Source organism: Ixodes scapularis, unplaced genomic scaffold, assembly GCF_016920785.2.
Source record: "Ixodes scapularis isolate PalLabHiFi unplaced genomic scaffold, ASM1692078v2 PGA_scaffold3__209_contigs__length_174095766, whole genome shotgun sequence".
In the NCBI taxonomy this organism is placed as follows: Eukaryota; Metazoa; Arthropoda; class Arachnida; order Ixodida; family Ixodidae; genus Ixodes; species Ixodes scapularis.
In genome coordinates, this window is record NW_024609868.1 from 68,936,756 (window position 1) to 68,956,045 (window position 19,290).

Genomic DNA, 19,290 nt, shown 5'->3' on the forward strand with positions numbered 1-19,290 from the left:
GGAGGTTGACAGGAACCAACTATTTTGTTGTGTTTTACCTATGGCGGCGAACATCAGCGGTCATTATCGGACGAGGAAAGCGAATACCTCGATGGACGACGTTCACTTTTCCCCCATTGATACTTCTGCCTTTCAAAAGAAGGAGCATCACAAATCTGTCACATTTACTGCTCCGACTTTGATCTTCAACCTCTGGCAGTCGCTTCATATTACACTGTGCAGAGAAGACGTTTTAAAGTGCTGTTCCACGATGTATTGGCTATGTAGCGCTGCGTTCGCGGTAACGCTGCTTTCTAATCTGTTGGCCGGAACCTTCGGTCAAGAGGAAGAGACCGTCACCAGGAGCCTGGAATCGGATATTGAAGACGTCTTGGGTCTCTTGATGAAAAATATCCTGCCGATAGTCTCTGGTTTGGCGTTTAGTCCGAAACTTGGCTCGGCGTGCTCTTCGGACTTATTCAAGATCATCAGCGCCGTTCAAAAGAGAGATCCCTGGGTCATAAGAAGTAAGTGATACCCTCTTTGCGGTGCCAATTATGGACTTTCAGATGTGGTGCGATTCCTCATCTAAAACGTATTGATTATGGATGACTGAAAAGAACATGTAAAGCTTAACACCATGCATACGAAGATTGTTTGGCCTCTAGGCCTTTCTGCCTTCGCCATAGCAGAAGATGAAGGGGCACACATCCCCTTTGACATTGACAATACATAATTTTGGTCATGTGTGCTAATTTTTCGGCTACGAAATACTGGCAACGTAGGAGAATGGTGACTGAATAGCGGCTAAACGCGTCTTTGCGACTATTACCCAGGCGAAGAATTCCCAGGGAGTGGGCTGCGGTAGTATGTGTGGTGTCTCCTATTGTGCAGAAAAAAAGATAGACTGACTGAAAAAATGTATTCTCTAACCAAGTTTGAAAAAAAAAATACTCTACGTTTCGGGATCAGCTCGATGCCTTGGTCACGGGTGACTATGGGTTGGGCGAACCTTCTTTGTCGTCATCACCGATGTCGTCTTAATGATCTTCATCTTCATCTCCATCAAGAATATTCAGGGCCTGGAACCTATATCATATCTATATCATTAAGATGATATAAATGAAGACGACAAAGAAGATTCGCCCAACCCATAGTCACCCGTGACCATGGGACCGAGCTGCTCCCAAAACGTGGGGTATTTTGTTTTTATTCAAGCTTGGTTAAAGATTCAATTCTTTCAGTCAGTCTATTTATTCCCTAATCAGACAGATCTCTGCCGAACATGTTTACATCCGAAAAAAGTTACCGCACATGCTCAGAACTGACAGCGTTTTTAATAATATTTAGAGTTTTTTTTTTGTCACTGTTTATGTAGTCGCTGCAATAATTGTTAAAAGCTCCGCAATTAAGTATTCCAATCGGCAATGTACGTATTTTTTAGATCACGTGGTTGAAAACTTTACGAAGTTTTCGTGGCGATGTCTCCTTGTGATGTCTCCCTGCGACAGCTGATTACTAGACGTATTCACCCTATAATATCCTGAACGTTAGAATGTACCTCAAACCTCGACATGAGAAATAGTGTATACGCTATAGGCAGAGTATTTCATTCATTGAAAAGTCTCCGGTTTGTCGAGTCTAGCGCATGTGGCCCTTAGCTTCACTAAGCTAGGGAGCTAACTCAGGGAAATAAACTCTGAAACTTTTTCAATAGCCCCCTTATTGCAGACAAGTTAACGTTCAACCAATATTCCTCAGCAGAGAGCAGCCATGCTCTTCGCTGAGGGAACGATAACAATGCTAGAAAACGGTTTCGATACTCCCATTCGCGGCTCTCGTGTCTCTAGGCGTTTAGTTTTTTTTTTTTTCGTACTAATTAATGATATAATATTCCTAGTGATGTGCATACCTGCAGTCATTTACCAGGCGTATCTGTCCTCGATATCTTTATTTCACAACTCCTATAAAATAATATAAGATGCAGACCGCGGTTAGGCCCGTCGACTTACGAACTATAGTAACAAACCCCCTTGGAATTTAAACAAAGCATTTCCAAAATTGTCTACCGTCGTTACGAGAAACGCCTTTTCTGAAATATTAATCAGACATATATCCTAAAAAAATTACCAGTCGCGCAGAAAAAGTTTGTATGATTATATTTTACATCCACTACCTTATCAACGTTATCAATTAGACTTTTCATACTTATAAGTATGTCTGACAAAATATAAAACATTTCAGACTTTTGAGCTTGCTAGTGAATAAAAAATATAAAATATTCCCGCCCAAATAAAAATATAATTTTCAATTTTACATGCATTTAGATCTAACGTAATGAGAATGGTCATATTTCATTTAGCTCGTTATCCTGAGAAGCGTTATTCACGGAGTACAGTGTAAAACAGATGCAAAAATACCACAGACAAAATATTTACCCCGAAGCGATTGTATGAATTGTTTTCCATGTGTATAATTAAGCTATCTTTCTTCATTATAAGTGATAAACCAATTGTCATTGATGGTCAACTCTCGTCGATAAAATGTCCTGACGCTAAAAAGAGGTTTCTAGAATTTACTATGTTGCTACTTTTTGCTGGCATTGCGCGCAATTTAATGATAATTAAAACGTTGCCTTCAACAAATTATTCGTTTGAGTTGGGAAGACAGTTAAAAAGTGGTAGCAAAGTTCGCAAATTCGTAGGTATACATTTATAACTTCTTCGAATTAAGGCAATTGATTATAAAAGGCACGCTCTTATTTTGTAATACATTTCTCCTAGTGCATATCTTTGATACTTCTGTGAAACCTAACTTTAAGACTGGGCTGGAACGGCAAAAAAACTAACAAAGCCTTTAGCCGAATTAGCTGTTTACTCTTATTTTAACTCCAAATATAACAACAAAGATATGCGCCTCGTGTCAGTATAGATAAAATAAACAAGCACACATCTAAAAACTGATGCTACTGTTTAATGTCTGAACTGTTCAAATCCCACTATGTCAGTGCGTCCGAAATTATGTATCTGAAACGCACGGCAACGACTGGGAGTCTATGTAGTACATCCTTCATTGTACGACCTTGAGGTCTGTAGGCTGAGAGACTCATTACCGCTTAGCAAGAGGAATATTCCTGCAATTCTAGTGTAATTACCGCGGGTCGTTTCCATTTAGTAAGCACGTAGCGACAAATTGAGGCGAAACAAACACATCAGGCCCGGGCAGCGGCTCTTTGATTATTCCATGGCGTTCTATCCAGGAAACGTCGATCAGCAAGGTCACTCCTCGGAACAGTATGACAAAACGGATCGTTTCGTTAATTCGTCTAGGTGAAATTGGCAAGTAATTTTCGAGTAGAAATGAAGCGTCGGTGATTGGCATTAGAAGGCGTTCGAAGATTGAGTAGAGACGGAGGCTGCTAGCTTTGCGTCTACCTACGAATCATTCCAACCATGCAGAGCTCGATATTCCGAAGTCCCAGCACTCTCTCATTTTCTCCTCTCCCTCAATTTCAACTCGTACAAAATAAAGAGTTGCGTTCTATGTGCTTAGGGTCATTAAATTTACTTGTTTTCAGATATATAGTAATTACTCAATAAGCGTCAAGGGGCCTGATTAATATTCCAGTAAAAATGTTCGCTTAAAAAAAAAAAAGCAATGCACCCCGAGCGTTATAAACCTGATCATAAATTATAATATGATTGGTTAAGCCATACAACAGTTTCTACTGCTTTCCAGCCGCATACTGTCCCGTCGTTATCCATGTGACACCCTTGTGTGCCACTTTAGCCGTCCATTCGCTTTGGTTAAGGGTTCGGGACTACATGAAAACTTTAGTTTTACCATGCGTTCTTTGTTCCAAAAAAAAAACGACCAAAATTTGCATTTCCTAGGCAAGCCGTAGCACATGGAGTGCGCATGAAACAATGTGCTACGTAGCTCTTATATACTAAAATTGGCAAGCTTTGTCCTAATCTGAATAATTATTTGCTCTAAACACTAAGCACTTTTTCTGTTATCTTATGATTTTTTTTTTCATAATCTTTTAAACGGCAAACACATGCTTCAGTTGATTATGCGTCGTAAGCTTTTATTTCTCTTTTTGCTCTTTGAGGTGAATGGAACTGTTTTATGTGGGTGTGCGCTCCCAGCTTTCGCCTGTCACCCGAATGGAAGCTTCGTTTACTAGTGTTTCGTCACCTTCAATCGACATGTTTATGCCTGTGAGCTAGTCCAAGAACTTAGTTGATTATATACTATAAAATATAAAGTCGAACTATAGTCGAACATATGATCTTGTTTGCTGATTTTATTTAGGTTCGGTATTTTTATGTGCATGATATCAAAGCGCTTCATGTGTGTTTGTGTCTGTGTGCGTGCGTGCGTGTGTTCGTGTGTGTGTGTTTTTGTATTGTGATGCACCACTGGGATTGCATGTTAAATAAACATAAATAAACAAACATAAGCATAATTATAATTGTCCCGAGTCGATGCAATCGAAGAGAGTTTCTGCGTATCCCACTGAAAGACGCATATGAAAAATTTTAAAATTTTTGACCCTTCTCAAGTATATTTAGCAGGTTAATCGTTTAATTAATAAAAAAATTACGTCGGAACGGTTCTAATTCTGCAGATGAGCTTCACGGAAAAAAGTTAACAAAATCGCTGGGATGTATTTTTATCAGTTTGATAAACTTTTTTCAAAAGTCAGTCAACCCAGTCTGTCCAGAACCGTATACCTTACACTCTAATGAGGTTACTAAACAGCGTCTCCCCACCAGGAGAGCGATCACTATAGAGAGCATGAATCCAAAAACGGAGAAGTTATTCCAGCAAGTGGGGCCTCGTGCATCACCTTAGACCCACGAAATCGAGAGTGCTTAAAATGCGTGATCTTGTCCATTAGAGCAACACAATTAAAGCCTTTAGCATCGCCACTAGGTGGCTTTGACTTTTGAAAAGGATTTATTCATCGGTGATGTAAGACAAACAGGTTATATACTTAATTTTTACGGTCATTTATGGGCGCGATAGACCAAAACAATGAGTTATTAATAAACCACGGATATTTCAGTGATCTTATCCAACGGCTTGCTGCCTAGCAATCTTCTGGAAGGCAGCTTGCTCAGCCTCGGCGGATATGAACAGTGCCTCAAGACAAGAATGTACGGCAGTGATGGTGAACTCCGATTCAAGGGACAGTACTGCACAGTCTTTATTGAACCTCGGCAGTCAATGTTGGAATCGTTCGTCCACCACTTCCAAGCAGCCGGGGAATTATTGGTGAGCATGTGCATACTGCCTGTTCTATATCATTTGTGAATTGCGCGGAGACGATATTTTGCAGGGCGCTTGGTTTTTTCATTCGTTGGTTTTTATGTGTGGTGATTATTTTTCAAAACCAATCTAATGTCGTGATTGGCGAACTAATGACTGACACTATTAATAAAATATTTTTGTGACAGAAATAAAAACAATTAGCTAACTGTTCTTTACAACGTGAAACATAAGAGACTTCATAATTATAGACTGTTTGAATGACAGTTAGTTGCGAGTATTGTCTTTCGCGATGTATATTCCAGGCATTTTCCTGTAATTTTCGTCTTAACTCAGTAGTGTATACATGTCACAGGGAATTTATTTACATTTCCGCATAAACCCCTAACTGCACCAAAATTAGTGAAACTGAAAAAAATACATATATTCACTTCCGTATGCTGAATATCTATTGAAAAAATCACATTCTGTTGACAATATAATTATAGATCAAGCATTTTTTAATTCATGTTTTTCAAGAATCAATTTGAATATCTCATTCATTTTTGAAGACATGTTGATATGGATGTATAGGTTTTAATGATGCTAAGCTAACAGGATTGTTTTTAAATCATATGATGCCTACGCATCCACTAATCATTGTTTTGTTTTTTTTACAGGGAAGGTTCGACCCAATAAAAATTACAACCGACACGAATCTCGCAAAGAAAGCCTTAAGATTGGGTACCTGTACACCCTCTTCCTGCAGTGCGGAGGAGATACACTTGCTCGCAAATGGACGTGAGTAAACATGACTGTTGCGCTACAAGGACCGAACACATATTACAAACAGACCGTGAAAGCAAAATTTATCTTTCGAAATATACCGCAACTAACTCCTCAACAAAACATGTCGAGAATCAATTTGACGACAAACCACTTTTATAAAAAGGATTCGAGTTCGATATCTGGCAAAAGCATGATTAAATAAATGACAACTACCTTATTTCCCAAGTCATGTAATGCAATAAGAATTATTTAAAGACCGATCGCTTAAATTTGCAAGAAAAATATTCAAAACTCGTTCCGAGGAGTGAAAAAAAAGCATAATGTTTATTAATTGCAATCGCTCTCCTCTACAACATAACCATGCGCTACAAAAATCATCGTCATGGGTTGACTGTACTGGACGACGTGGAGCATGCAATTGTGCCGCCGCACTTAGAAGGTCCTGAAGCTGGCGCACTGGTAGATCATCGGTCGGTGGAATAAGAGGTTCTGTACTCTATTTCTTACGAGGGATTGGCGTGTTGGTTTAATACTGAGTAAATGTGTGTGTATGTTGCTCCGATTATGTGGCCACGGTAACCAAATACGCTGTGTCGACATGCCTTGACAACTATGCGCCTTCGTGGAATGCGCGGGCTCATGGGAAGGACCGACAAACGTCTGGGAGTATTATATTCCTAACGAGCGTGTTGGTACGATGTACTAGATAACAGAAAGTATAAAACAGAGAGAGGACGAAACACAGACGAGTACATCCTTTCGTGAAAGAATGTACTCGTCTGTGTTTCGTCCTCTCTCTGTTTTATACTTTCTGTTATCTAGTCTGGGAGTAGGGAGCTCGGTTATAATGCAATCCATGCATTAATATATTTTTGTTTTTGCTTCTTACGTTTGGGAAATTGAAAGACTCAATAGCGATTTTGCAGAAAGGACTAAGCTCGTTCATGTTGTTGCATCGAAAATTGCGCTCTTCTATGTTGGTGTTAATTGCCTATTAAGAGGAAGAGATTAATTCAGGAAAGCCGTCCAATTTGTTTTCCGCTCAACAGCGGTCTTTTTTTTTTTTTTCTTTTGAGGCACATGAAGAACGTGTAACCACTATACTATTTAGCTTTGGAGCTGCGCGTGCTTGAGTATGCTTCGCCGTTTGAGTGGCCATTAGCCTGAGCTGTTGTGCATCGCTGCGATATAAAACTGTGAAATGTATTTTTTTGTATTAAGTTGTTTTAACATATTACGTTTTTTACAACGTCAGCTGCTCCCTCGAAGAATTAGTTTGAGCCTTTGATACTGAAATGGAGTGCAAGCGAGTTTCATCCATTTAGGAAATCGGGTCTCTTTACCTTTTTTTGCAAACAGTATTAAGAATCTACGGAACAAATGCCACCGTAAAAGGTTGCAGGACAGATGACCCTAAGCGGGTTACATTTCTTCAGCTTGTGTCTATGTAAGTACGACTATGCATGTTTTTGTTACTCTTATTTAATGTAACTTTTTCTTGCCCATTATACAAGGCCTAAAAACATATTTATTGCCCTTACATAGTTAGAACGTTAAATATCCAGCAAAAGCGGGTTTAGTGAGAAGTGCGGGCCTTTTGTCTCGAACTATTCCGTAATCAAGCCCCACGAAGAATTTCTTTATCTGAAATGCACAACGGCTTTAGAGTTACAAAACAAAAACACGAAACTTTTTGAAAACACACAATCATTCACCTGGCCCGTTTTAAAGCAACCGACACATCAAACAGGAGAAGGAAAATTTACATACCAGACAGAAGGAAATGGAAGAACCTTCTACGTACTCCTGTCGTCAATCAAGCAGAGGGGCTTTCAAATGAATGGTTTACCTCTTGGCTAAAAAAACACTGCTGGCGTGTATTGCATGATAGCTGTAACATGTATGTGTCTGTTCTTAAAGGAGCTGTGCAACGACTTTAACGTTCGAAGAATTTTCATCTTCTACTTTTGGCATTGGTCAGAAAGGACAAGAAAAAACATCTTCCTTCGAAATATTGCGATTCCGCGGCGTAATTGCGGAGCAAAAATTAGAATATTTCCCGACCTGCAGCCGCGAGCGGCGGCCATGAGAACCACGCTGCATGACGTCAATGGGGGACTTGTAAAAAGATAGGAAGTTGTGCAAATACCTGCTCGATGAAAGGTAATTTTTCTATAAATCTTGTCGTTCCAACATATATATATAAACGCGTCAAAGACCTGGAATCATCGCAAAACGTTTATTATACGGAGTTTTAGTGGCGCCATCTATCTGATATCAACAAAACCGTAAGCTCTATCTGCTACCGCGAATAGCCGCCAGAAGCCGAAGGGGAAAGGGGGCAGAGCCGGACGGGGATGCCCAGACCCGGAAGAGACTTTCCCTCTTTCGCCATGTTGACCGCGCTACTCAAGCACGTGGTCACGTGGTCGCGAGCGCGGGTAAGTTCTCGCTCCTCACTGATGGCTCTAGAGGGAGAGCCTCACCGGAACCCCGCGCGTCCCCCATTGACGTCACTGCGCAAGTGACTCGGAAGATTGTGAAGGAGTTAAGGTGCCGAAAACCTTAATATTTGTCCATTTTTAAAATAAAAACTAGGACATGCAATCAAAAGCGTTTTTTTTTTTCTTTGCTTCAGAACGGTCGAGACACTAACTCTCAAAATATTTAAGCAAATCACTAAAAATGTTGCACAGCTCCTTTACGTCTCCATTTATTCTGCTTCAGTTGCTGTTTAGGCACCTTGGCTGGCTTGGTTGCGGTCGCAACACTGTTGGAGTGGATTCTGAAAAGTCGATCTGACGTGAGATCGCCGCAACCAGGTTCGAATACTTTTGATCGTTGACGGAAGTAACGCCTAAATAACAGATAAAACATTTTTTTGTTTACAGCGACACAAATTTTTATTCACGGTCATTGTTTCGGCGAGTGCGCAGCACTCGCTGAAACAATCAATTGTCTCTCTTTCATCTCCTTCCCCGCTCTCTGAGCATGCGTACGGGCAAGAGCATGATAACGTTGCAGAAGACAGGCGTATAGAGAGCATTTACTTGACGCCATATTTGTAGGTGCTATTTAGAGCGCATGCTCAGAACAAGCTCACATTAATAGGTTCCTAAAACCGGCAATCTTGATGGTTGCCGGTTTTCTCTTTCTCAGTTTTTTTTTTTTGCTTTCTCAGTTTTTTTTTGCTTTCTCAGCTTCCTCAGTTTTTTTTGCAACAAAAAAAACTGAGAAAGCTCGCCATCAGCACGCGCCCAGCAGTCGCGCACACAGCTCTGGCCGCCAGTGAATACTCCCTATTGTCAACTAAGGAAAAGAAACGGAGTGCACGCATTGCAGAGCATTCAGACTCCACCCAGAATATAGCGCCAGCAGTTAAAACCGGATACCAATTTACAAATATAATGTTATGTGATTCAAAAGTTATAGTCCTGCTCGGAGAATTTTAAATAAAAAAATGGGGTGGCCCGTTTCCCAGCAGCAGACGATGCTCATCATCATGCATTTAAAAACTTTGTTGGTTGCCATTTTCTCATTAATATTTCGTCAAATAGTCTACAAATGTTCAATCCGAAAGAAACAAAGGATGTCAATTACAGTGACGATTTGCTTGTTTAGGAAGTGAAGAAGCGCACCCTCACTTTTTGGGTTCCTCGCCATCTTCCTTACAGCACGCGAACGATCTGTGAACGATCAACAAAGATGTGTTTTACTGCTCCTCGGATAACATTCGTGGAACCCAACGTTCACACGCCGTGCACAAATGCCTCTGATCTTGCATTATGGTGTTCACACTAATAATACTTGTGTTCAACATTGAGGCAATAAACATCACGCACTCGGTTTTCTGATAAACTGAACGATCTTGCCAATTATGACACAATTCTTAGTCGTTATTGACGTTCCTACTCGTTGGGGAGACGGTTCGTACAAGACGAATTTTCGCTTTTCTCTGCATGCATCGTTCTATTCGCCAAAGACTTTTATCTTACATATGTTTCTCGCATTACCATGATTTTAACATTCTTCATATTTTAAGGCTTTATCGGATTTCTTAAAAAAACATTTAAAATAATGCTTTTTTTCATTCGCTCGTTTCTGTCACTTCTGCACAACTTCCCACTAGCAGATGAACGACTCTTAAACTCGAAGAGAAACCTCCTGGGAATACTGAGAACTGAATCTGACGTTTCACTGCCTAACATAGCAAAAACACTAATACTATTTATTCGCGAAACGCATTTTTCCTTTTTGCTTACTGCCACGGGAATCCCTCACATTAGTTCAAAGTTTATACAGTATATTCTGTGTATTGATTGGGTGCAACAGAGTCGTATTATCTTTTTAAAGAAAGGTTTATACTTCTCAAAAGTTACAAACCATTCTTCTAAACATGTAAACAGCTAGGGACTAGAGTGGACCGATTTGCATCACCCCCTCCCCCCCCCCCCCCCCCCCTCCAAGCATCGTGTTCAACTGCGCCTCTCTGCCTCATGTATAGATGATCGAATTTTTTTTTATATAAAACTGGAATGCATGCTCATAGGTTTGTTTTTATTCTTGGAGTGTGTATAGAAAGCGTAACACTCGGAAAGACTAGAAATTGAGCCAGTTATTTGTTGTTAGAAAGTTCTCTGTTTGATTGCTTGTAGAGCCAACTTAGAAGAGTATATGTTGGGTGAGTGAATAATCACAGCCGTGATTCACCTCAGAAGAAAACTAATTGAATATGGAAAAGGTGTCGTGATTGTCCCACTTCAAGCAGCCAGGCGATTTATGTATCACGCACGCTGTACATACACATACTTTGCGTGAGTCATTAAAGTCCCTGGCGCTGCTTTCCTTGCAGGTGCTTTTTTCGGGCCTCTGAAGTTGGTGCTGATATTTTCGGCCATCAACAACACGCGACGTCTGCTTCGAACGGAAACGAGAGCCGACAACAAACCCATACTCTTCCTCAGCGGTGTCAAAGTCTTGCTCATACTTTGGGTAATATACGGACACGTCTACGTGGTTGTTCAGCCGGAATTCACCAGTAAGCATATTCCCCGACTTACCGCCAGCGAAAGCCTAATTCTTGAAATTGTAAATAAGAAGCGTTCTGAAAGGCTTCCAACACGCGATTCACTACAAATTAAGAACTCAGCAGGATTTCTTTCTTTCTTTAAAAACTAATGTTAGCCCTCTTTTGAGGGCAGTACAGGCAGGATCCGAGTGACTGATGTATATGTAAGAGTGACTAAATATTAGGGATGGGCGTCGATTAATATTTTAACCCGATTAATCGCCATCCTTTAATCGATTAATTTATCGATTAATCGGTTTCGATAGTTCCATGCATAATATTTTTAAATGGTAAAACTTTACATTACATTACATTTTTTGCGCTTTTTCTGAATGTGTGCTAAACAAATAAATATAGACGTTTTATCAATTAACCTCAATGTGTAGTTCAGAACAGTTCAAAAGCACTCACCTTAACACACTATTACTTTAACTAACGAGGCAAAGAGGTTCGTTGATATTGTCCGGCAAGTGCGACCTCCATTGAGGGTTCAATGGTCTCTGCTAAACGAAACGGACACTCGCACAGCATTTAAGTCGCCGGAACATTTGTACCATTCTGCACTAATCTGGAGTTAGAAATGTCGCCCGTACAGTTTACTTTAGATTGAAATTTTACCTAAATGTAGCCCTTCATACAGATGTAGTCCTCCGCGTCTGTGTGGTGAAAGCGTTTAAATTTTACTTTATTTTATTTCGTAAATACTTTACCAAATAACCGCTTAAAAATGAATCGTGATTAAAGCAATAATCGATTAATTGGTAGGTTAATCAATCAATTGCCCAGCCCTACTTAATATGTGCAACAACTAAAATACGTGATACAGACGAGGAGATGACGTTCTCCTAAGCGACGAGCAGAAGACGTTCTCCTACTCTTAGAAAAAAGGGTACGGATAGTCCTCCCTTAGGGGACGAACGGTCTTGTAACCTATGTTTTTTTAGAAAGGGAGAAACTTTCGTCCCTGAAGCAGGGGAGCAAAGTTCCTCCGTCGCTTGCATCTCAATATGGCGGCCCCGAATCGAGCAAATCGAGCCCAATAAGGCTTAACGAGGACGCTACGTCTCTTGTACGGGACGCGAGCAGCAGCAAATGAAAGCGTAACACGAGCTTTCCGCAAACTGTGTTTATTTCCGAAGCCAGATTCCCCCCACAGGTACAGAAACTTGCGTTTCGAAAGCAGTTACTCAGTCTTCTCGTCGACAGCACTGCGATGTTAAACGGAGACAACCGATACCCAGTTACTTCGCGCACTTTGCGTCTTACCTTTGGTGTTTCTCGAGTCACAATTCCTTCGTCAACCGCGCATCACGGAGAAGGGCAAACTCAATCCGCCAACCAAAAGACGCTCTCGAAAGAACAAACTCGAAGCCGCTGTTTATCGCGTAGCGTAAAAGGTTAAATCGCTAGCCACCAGATGGCGGGATCAAGCAGAGTAATTGCAAGTAGCTAGGCTAGGTGGCGCTAGGTACAGCCCAATTCATGTTCTACAAAAAGTATTTTACTCTTCTCAGGTCACTACTGCGCTTCAGAGCCGCTCTCCTGCGCTTGGGGCTCCTTCTACTATACAAACATTACGCTTATTACAAGCATAAGGTGAACATACATTGAGCACATACAACGGAACACCACACTTTTTTTTTTTTTTTTTTTTTTTTAACGGAACACCACACTAACCCGAACACTACACCCGCGCTCTGCGTTTCCGTCTTTTATACTGGTCGTTTTGAACGTACGGAACTTTTCGGTGACCCCCTAAGCAATAAAAAATATTCCCAGCATGTTGATTTTTTTCCAGCAATGTCATACCTCTGAAATTATTTTAAATGGCTCAGGGGATGAATCTCTTATTAAAAAGTAAATGCTCTATCATACCGTAATTATTTGAAAGCCAATAAATCAAGCCGCTCCAATGCGGTTCGAAGCCATGAGTTTGTTTCCCCATACGGCACGTCGTAGCCTGTATTTCTATTGGTTTTTCTATTTGTGCTGTTCGCGCAAAGCTGCAATTGCCGTCTTCAATTAATCTCTGTAGAGCGGATATTCACTCAGCTGGAAGTGATGCTGCACATGCTGAGAAATCGCTTTTCGATCAACTTGAATGCAGTGAAAGCCGCGACTTACGGCAGGTGTTTAGTGTACGGAGCTACGCCGTGGCGAGCCCAAAAACTTCTAGCGCTCATCCCAGTCAGGGGCGGATCCAGACCTCCATTTTGGGGGGGGCGGTTCCTCGGCGTTAAACGGGGGAGGGGGGGGGGGGGAGTGTTTATATTTTTTGTGGAGTCATCGTTTTTACTAAACTCTGATAACATAATATAGATCTTGAGAGCTTTTGTATCGGTTTACCTGTAGGGGATGAACTCTTTGAACTTCCTGTGGTTATGCACACCAAGGCACACGCTCCCGTACTTTTGACTGCATAGCCTCAGAAAGCTGGGCATCTGGCCAACGCAATGTCTCTGCTCGTGCGGAAAATCACGTGCAATTGCAAGCCTACCAAAGCTATATTCACGTGCACGCCACACGTACCTGCTCGTATGGGGCACCAGTCAGGACGCTACACACAGTCAGGACGCTACACTGTAGCGTCCTGACTGTAAATTTGACCGTAAAATTTACGGTCAAATACCAGGCAGCTGATGCTGCCAAACTTGTACAGTAAAAATAACGGTGCACTGTAAATCTGGTTTACGATAAATTTAAACGGGGACCGTAGAAATCTACGGTCGGCCTTCAAATTTGCGGTAAAAAAAAAAAATTTACAGCGCGCCGTTATTTTTACGGTGCAATTTAAACGGCGAGAAAGGTGGTAGTATTCAGGTTCATAACATCATTGTATAGTGATGTTATGAACTCAATGATGTTATGAGCCTCGACTGAACCAAGCACGTTTTGAAGGCTTTCAGCAAGTTGGCCGAACATGTATTGTTTGTACAAGAAACGCCGACGTTGAAATTCATAAATGGTTTTTTGAACTGTTGATATCGGCATAAGAAGCGTTCCGTTGAACTTCAGATAGAAAAAAAAAAAACAAGGTCGTATTTTACGGTTTTCCTTTTTTCTCCTGCAGACAGAGACATTAACACGTCGTAGTTATCATTAGGGGATTGCATCACGTTAACAGCACCGTCTTCATTAGAATCCGCACTAGTGGACCGAGCCGAAGAGTCCTCAACTTGAAGCGGGCCTGCAGGCGATGCGCCGTCGCCCAAGAAACCCGTCACTCGTAAATGCGCCCAGTTCAAATGTGCCGTGATCGAACTATGATTTCACACCTTCTGACAGTTGGAGCACGAACACGAAAACAAAATACTGTCGGTGATGTGGCCTTTTAGATGTTTTAGCAAAGCCTCCCTTGTCTGGCACTCCTCTAGGCATGGTGGCAAAGTGCACTGAAAGCTTTCCAAACTCCTCGAAACAAACCAAACTTCCCTTAGGCGTACCAATGCCTATGTCTTCTCAAAATATGACACCTGAGAGCATCCTACGTAACAAACTGGCGACAGCATCCTTCGTCCACACACTGAAGAATTCGAGAGCTGAAAACGTGCTCATCGAATTGCACAACCATCAAGCGTGCTTGAACAGAAACTACAAATTCTGCAAGTAAACATCTTTTAGAGTGTTGTATTTATGCCACCATTACACTATCCTTGCCAATCAAGCAGCAGATTGATAGTGAAATACCTGCCTCGAGTATCCAGTTGCCTTCCGCTCCACATTTTCAGGTGCACAAAAATCCGGGAATGCCACAAACGAACGAGGACAAAATGGCGCGGAGATGGGTGGGAAGGCGGGAAAATGAACTGAACGTCAGCTTTTTCCACTTCTTTCCGCGTTGCCCCAACCAACGTTCCTTTCTTTTGTTTATGCTTCTAGCTCGTCGCATTGTTGCTCTACTGTTTGCTCTTAGTTCTCTTTTTTTTCTTTTTTCAGTTAAGGCAGTTACGTTCTGCGTTGGCGCGGCTGGCGCGGACGAAGAAAGGAGGTGAAGGAGCGAGAGGAGACTCTCTGGGTTCCCGCAGCTTCCGAAAGGTCAAGCGTGGTGACCAATTAGCGAAGCGCGTCTTTTCTTTCTGTTTTCTTGCTCCATGAAGTTTTGCGTTTCTCTCTCGGTTTTTTTGCTCGTTTACGGTGCATTTCAGATAATTCCTCTTCACGGCGTACTTGTAGTTTTTATTAGCGTATAGCGCCGTGAATTTGACGGTTACTTTTTACAGTCTATGCTTTCGAAGCTAAGCGCTTGTGAGCCCGAGCATGCTGGGCGCCGATAAAAGCTGCGCACAATGCCTGGTTACTACTACTGATATGTCAAAAAACACCTCGACCGCACGAACACTCGTGTGGGGGAAGCTCCAAAACTAATAGATCGCGTTTGTCCAAAGTGAAGTAGGGTAAGATGGGCCAAATGAGACGCGGGGCAAAATGCGACAGTTGGAGTGAAGGCACCCAACGAAAGTTTTTGTTTAGTGCCAGCTATCACCTAGACACAAGTTTCAAGCTTCACTGAGACGTGCCTTAGCCTGTTCACTTTGCGTGAGCCATAAATGACTGCCTTTGGCAAGTCCTTTCCGGAGAAAAAGAAATGCCGATTTGAGATTGCCGAGTTGACCGCCCGTCAAAGAGGTGCATAATTCCGCGCGAGATTTCACTTCGAGAAGTACGCCCCGGTTGGCACAGACTTTCTACCAAGGTATAATTTAATTTCATTCCTAAGTTTTATTCGCTGCATGCAGACCAAATTTGAGTGTTCAGCGTGCTTTGTTTTACGGAAATAATTATTCACGTAACGGGATACGCGCGAGACAAAACGCGACAATGTGGCATTGTATGACGCGTGTGTCAATAATGTACCAGTTTCCTGGTTGTTCCTGAGTCATATTTTCCTCTCGGCGCCTAGGAGGATCAAAACGTACAAAAGAAAGACAACAGGGGCTTCATGGCGCATAAGTAACACTACGAATGCTCTTGAAAGTGAAGCAACAGCGTCACTCCCTTCGCGTTGCCGCCACACTTTTTGGCGTACCAAGGGATGTGCTTCAAAAGCGAGCAAAAAGACAAAAAAAAAATTAAAAAAACAATGGCTCCACAAAAAAAAAAAAAAAATGGCGAGGCGTTTGGGGGGGGCGATCGCCCCCACCGCCCCCCCCCCTTGGATCCGCCACTGATCCCAGTGCGCCACTTGGAAGGCAGGTTTCTCCAGGAACCGTAGTATATTTAAACAGCAAAATAAAGGGTAGCTTTTTATTTTCGATTTTACCTACTATTGTTTTTGAATGCCGAAATTTCATACTGTAAATATACGTGCTTTCCGTCACGATTTCGTACTGTTCAGTCCTTGCCCCAGAGCGCAATCGCTCTCGGGGGCGAGACAATTCCGACAGTCACATTGGCCACTGTACGATAGCGATAGGAGCTTCTACTGTTCAGGCTAGCGTTCCAACATGACTATCCGCACGTTGATCGATTGCACGTAATCCCTCAAGTGGTATTAAACTTTTTAATGTAAAGCGGAATGTCAACCTGCCAACCCCTCATCACGGCCCGACCAACGGCATCAATGCCCGACAGTTTACGATCTCATCTTGTTGTTACACCACTGATACGGAAACACACGGTCACATCGGCGATAATTCCAGTCTTTTGTTCACAACCCACAACACTGCCATCACGATGTTGCAGCTATGTTGCTGACACGCACAAATACAGAACCACGTTGAACGCCCGTTGCACTCGGCATCGGAAAACAGAATCGAACTCAGCACGGAAGGCACCCAGGCAACCGGCTCCAAAACTTGCCTGTCTTGGACGCAGTTCCTGCGGTTTCCATAACGTCGAAAACGTCGACACAGTTCCGCGTGGTTTCGCTACTGTAGTGACTGTAGTTCCGTCGGTTCGCCGCGAGCGCGAGTCTCGCAATCCGGAGACGGCCATCCCCCTGTGTATGTGGCGCTGCTGGCACTGCTCCGGAACTTCGCTGTTTCTAGCGGCTTCGTTTGCTCGTTTGATAAAATTAGTGATAAAAACGTCAATGCAACCGAAATGTTCTGCACGTTTAGACTAGAAGACGGAATTACAGGCGGCCTTCACTGCCGCTGAAGCTCAATCAACTCAACAGCTATTTATTAAACAACGTGCGCGACCTGCTCGAAAAACGAAACCGAAAGAAGATGAGTCGGGAGGGCGAAAGCTTTCTCCCGTCTGCCTGGAGAAGGAGAAAAACGTTCCGTTCCTCCCCTTTCCTCGTGTCCGCTTGAGGGCCCGTCAGTAGAAGGGAGGAAGACGCACCGTTGCTACTTTTTTCCTCCATTTTTTCTTAGAGTGTAGTACGAAAACGGTTATACTAACTGCAAGCTTAAGAAACATGGGGAGTGGCGAGTTCTGAGAGTCTTAGTATCCCTTCGCGGCCAATAAGGTTGAAGCATCAGTGGATCGGGACACTGAACAGCGAGTTACAAAGCAAAAACCTTGGTTCTAAACGAATTTCGTAAATACTCAGTGACCATACTCCGTTTCAGGTGAAGTCCGAATGCGGCCGACTCGACAACGCGACCGAGTTAATCAAGCTGCCCAAAACGAACATCGTCATGGCCCTCATTGTCATTGTGCGTTTGCTATATCACTGACTAAACGAATCACGTAGAGTAAAATCAGCCCTAATCCTGATTTTTTTTTTTTTTTGTTCATGATTGATTTATTTGGTGCTAGATTGCCCACAAAGGCAACGTGCGCCGTGACGATCCCCTTTTCATGCTGCCTGATTGGCTCTATCGCACAGTAGAATTAGCTACGGTCGGACTTAAAACGAAACGAAAGTGCTCGTATTACGAGCTGCTCACAACTACACTTTTAAAGAAGCCCGTGCGTCTACTTTCCCGCACAACACTCGGAGTTCCAATCAGCGCAACTTACAGAGGCAGCTCAAATAAATCTCGATACCGAAACGTTTGTTTGGACCAAAAAAAGCAGTCCGAGTCGTGACATTAAGCAATGCAAGCGTGTTGTTTGGCACTGCTTAACGTCACAACTCATGCTGCGTATTTTATTTTTTTTTCGGTCTAAACATGCGTTTCGGCATTGTCATTCACTTAGCTGCCTCTGTAAGTTACGCTGATTGAAACTCCGAGTGTTGTGCGGGAAAATAGACGCACGGGCTTTTTTTTTTTTCCAAATAGTGATAGATACCATAAATTATACTTAAATACGCAGCGTCATCGTTACTCTATAAATATGCTCTATAGGTAGCATCAACGTGCCGATCTAATTTAAATGGAGCCGCAAACTCGGCGCATTTCATAAACCTTCGAGATATTGTCTAGCTCCCATTAAAAAGTAAAAATAATATTCTGGAAAAACAAAAAGGCTCAGACTGAGTAAACGAAGTGTTAATTAATACTTCTGAAAACACAAAGTAACCCAGTTCAACCAAATCGATGAGTTTTGAAACGCACATTGACAGTTTGGGAAACGCGCGCTTATTGGGTTCCAGATTTTTAGAGCACAGCTCTTAGGTGCCCGTTTCTGGCTTGAGCGGCGTCGGCGTCGGCGTCGGCGTAAACATGAGGCCACGTGACCTCCATGGGGTCACGAGGGTCACGTGACCTCATGGTTCCGCCGACGGAGATGGCGCCGCCGACGCCGCTCGGAGGGAGCTGTAGCAGGCAGGATGAGGAGGAGAGGAGGAGCTGTATACGCTCCCCTTAGTACCTTTCCCTCCTCCTCCTCAAGAGCTGCGCTCTATTTCGGTATAACAGGGAGTTGTAACAGGCTTTCATTTTTGCTTTGGGAATTGTTCTTTGGAGATCACATCTCATAATGCGGCAATATCATTGCCTGCGAAGCGGTAATAAGTTATTTGGAACCTGCCACGCCCGGCGTTGATTGAGTTGTCACTGACAATAAAGAAACAACAAAAAAGCTTTAGAAACACGAAAATACCGAAATTCTTAGCCCTGAATACGCCTTTAATTTCTTAATTTAGAATTCTTAAATAAAACTATTTACTTAGGGTAACAAATTATATAAATCCAAGTCTTGGGAAGTACCGCACGGTACGCACGAATGAGTTTATACGCGCAGCACTATAGTCATTGATGCTTAGAGAGAGAGAAAAAAAAGGGGGGGGGGGGGGGGGCGGCGTGGTTTATTTTGTTCACTCTTGTCGCTTTGTGATTCATTCTTCGGCTTTTGTTTAATGG

The 19,290-nt window shown here is 42.5% G+C and overlaps 1 protein-coding gene across 1 annotated transcript in view; it reads left to right on the forward strand.

The window, feature by feature from the left end:
- Positions 1-250: 250 nt before the first annotated feature.
- Positions 251-19,290, forward strand: part of LOC121046937 (nose resistant to fluoxetine protein 6) — a 43,729-nt gene continuing 24,689 nt past the window's right edge. Inside the window, exons 1-6 of the mRNA XM_042292759.1 lie at positions 251-506; positions 5,054-5,262; positions 5,916-6,036; positions 7,384-7,471; positions 10,680-10,705; positions 10,877-11,062. Coding sequence (XP_042148693.1) covers positions 251-506; positions 5,054-5,262; positions 5,916-6,036; positions 7,384-7,471; positions 10,680-10,705; positions 10,877-11,062 — 886 coding nt within the window. The remainder of the gene's footprint in view (positions 507-5,053; positions 5,263-5,915; positions 6,037-7,383; positions 7,472-10,679; positions 10,706-10,876; positions 11,063-19,290) is intronic.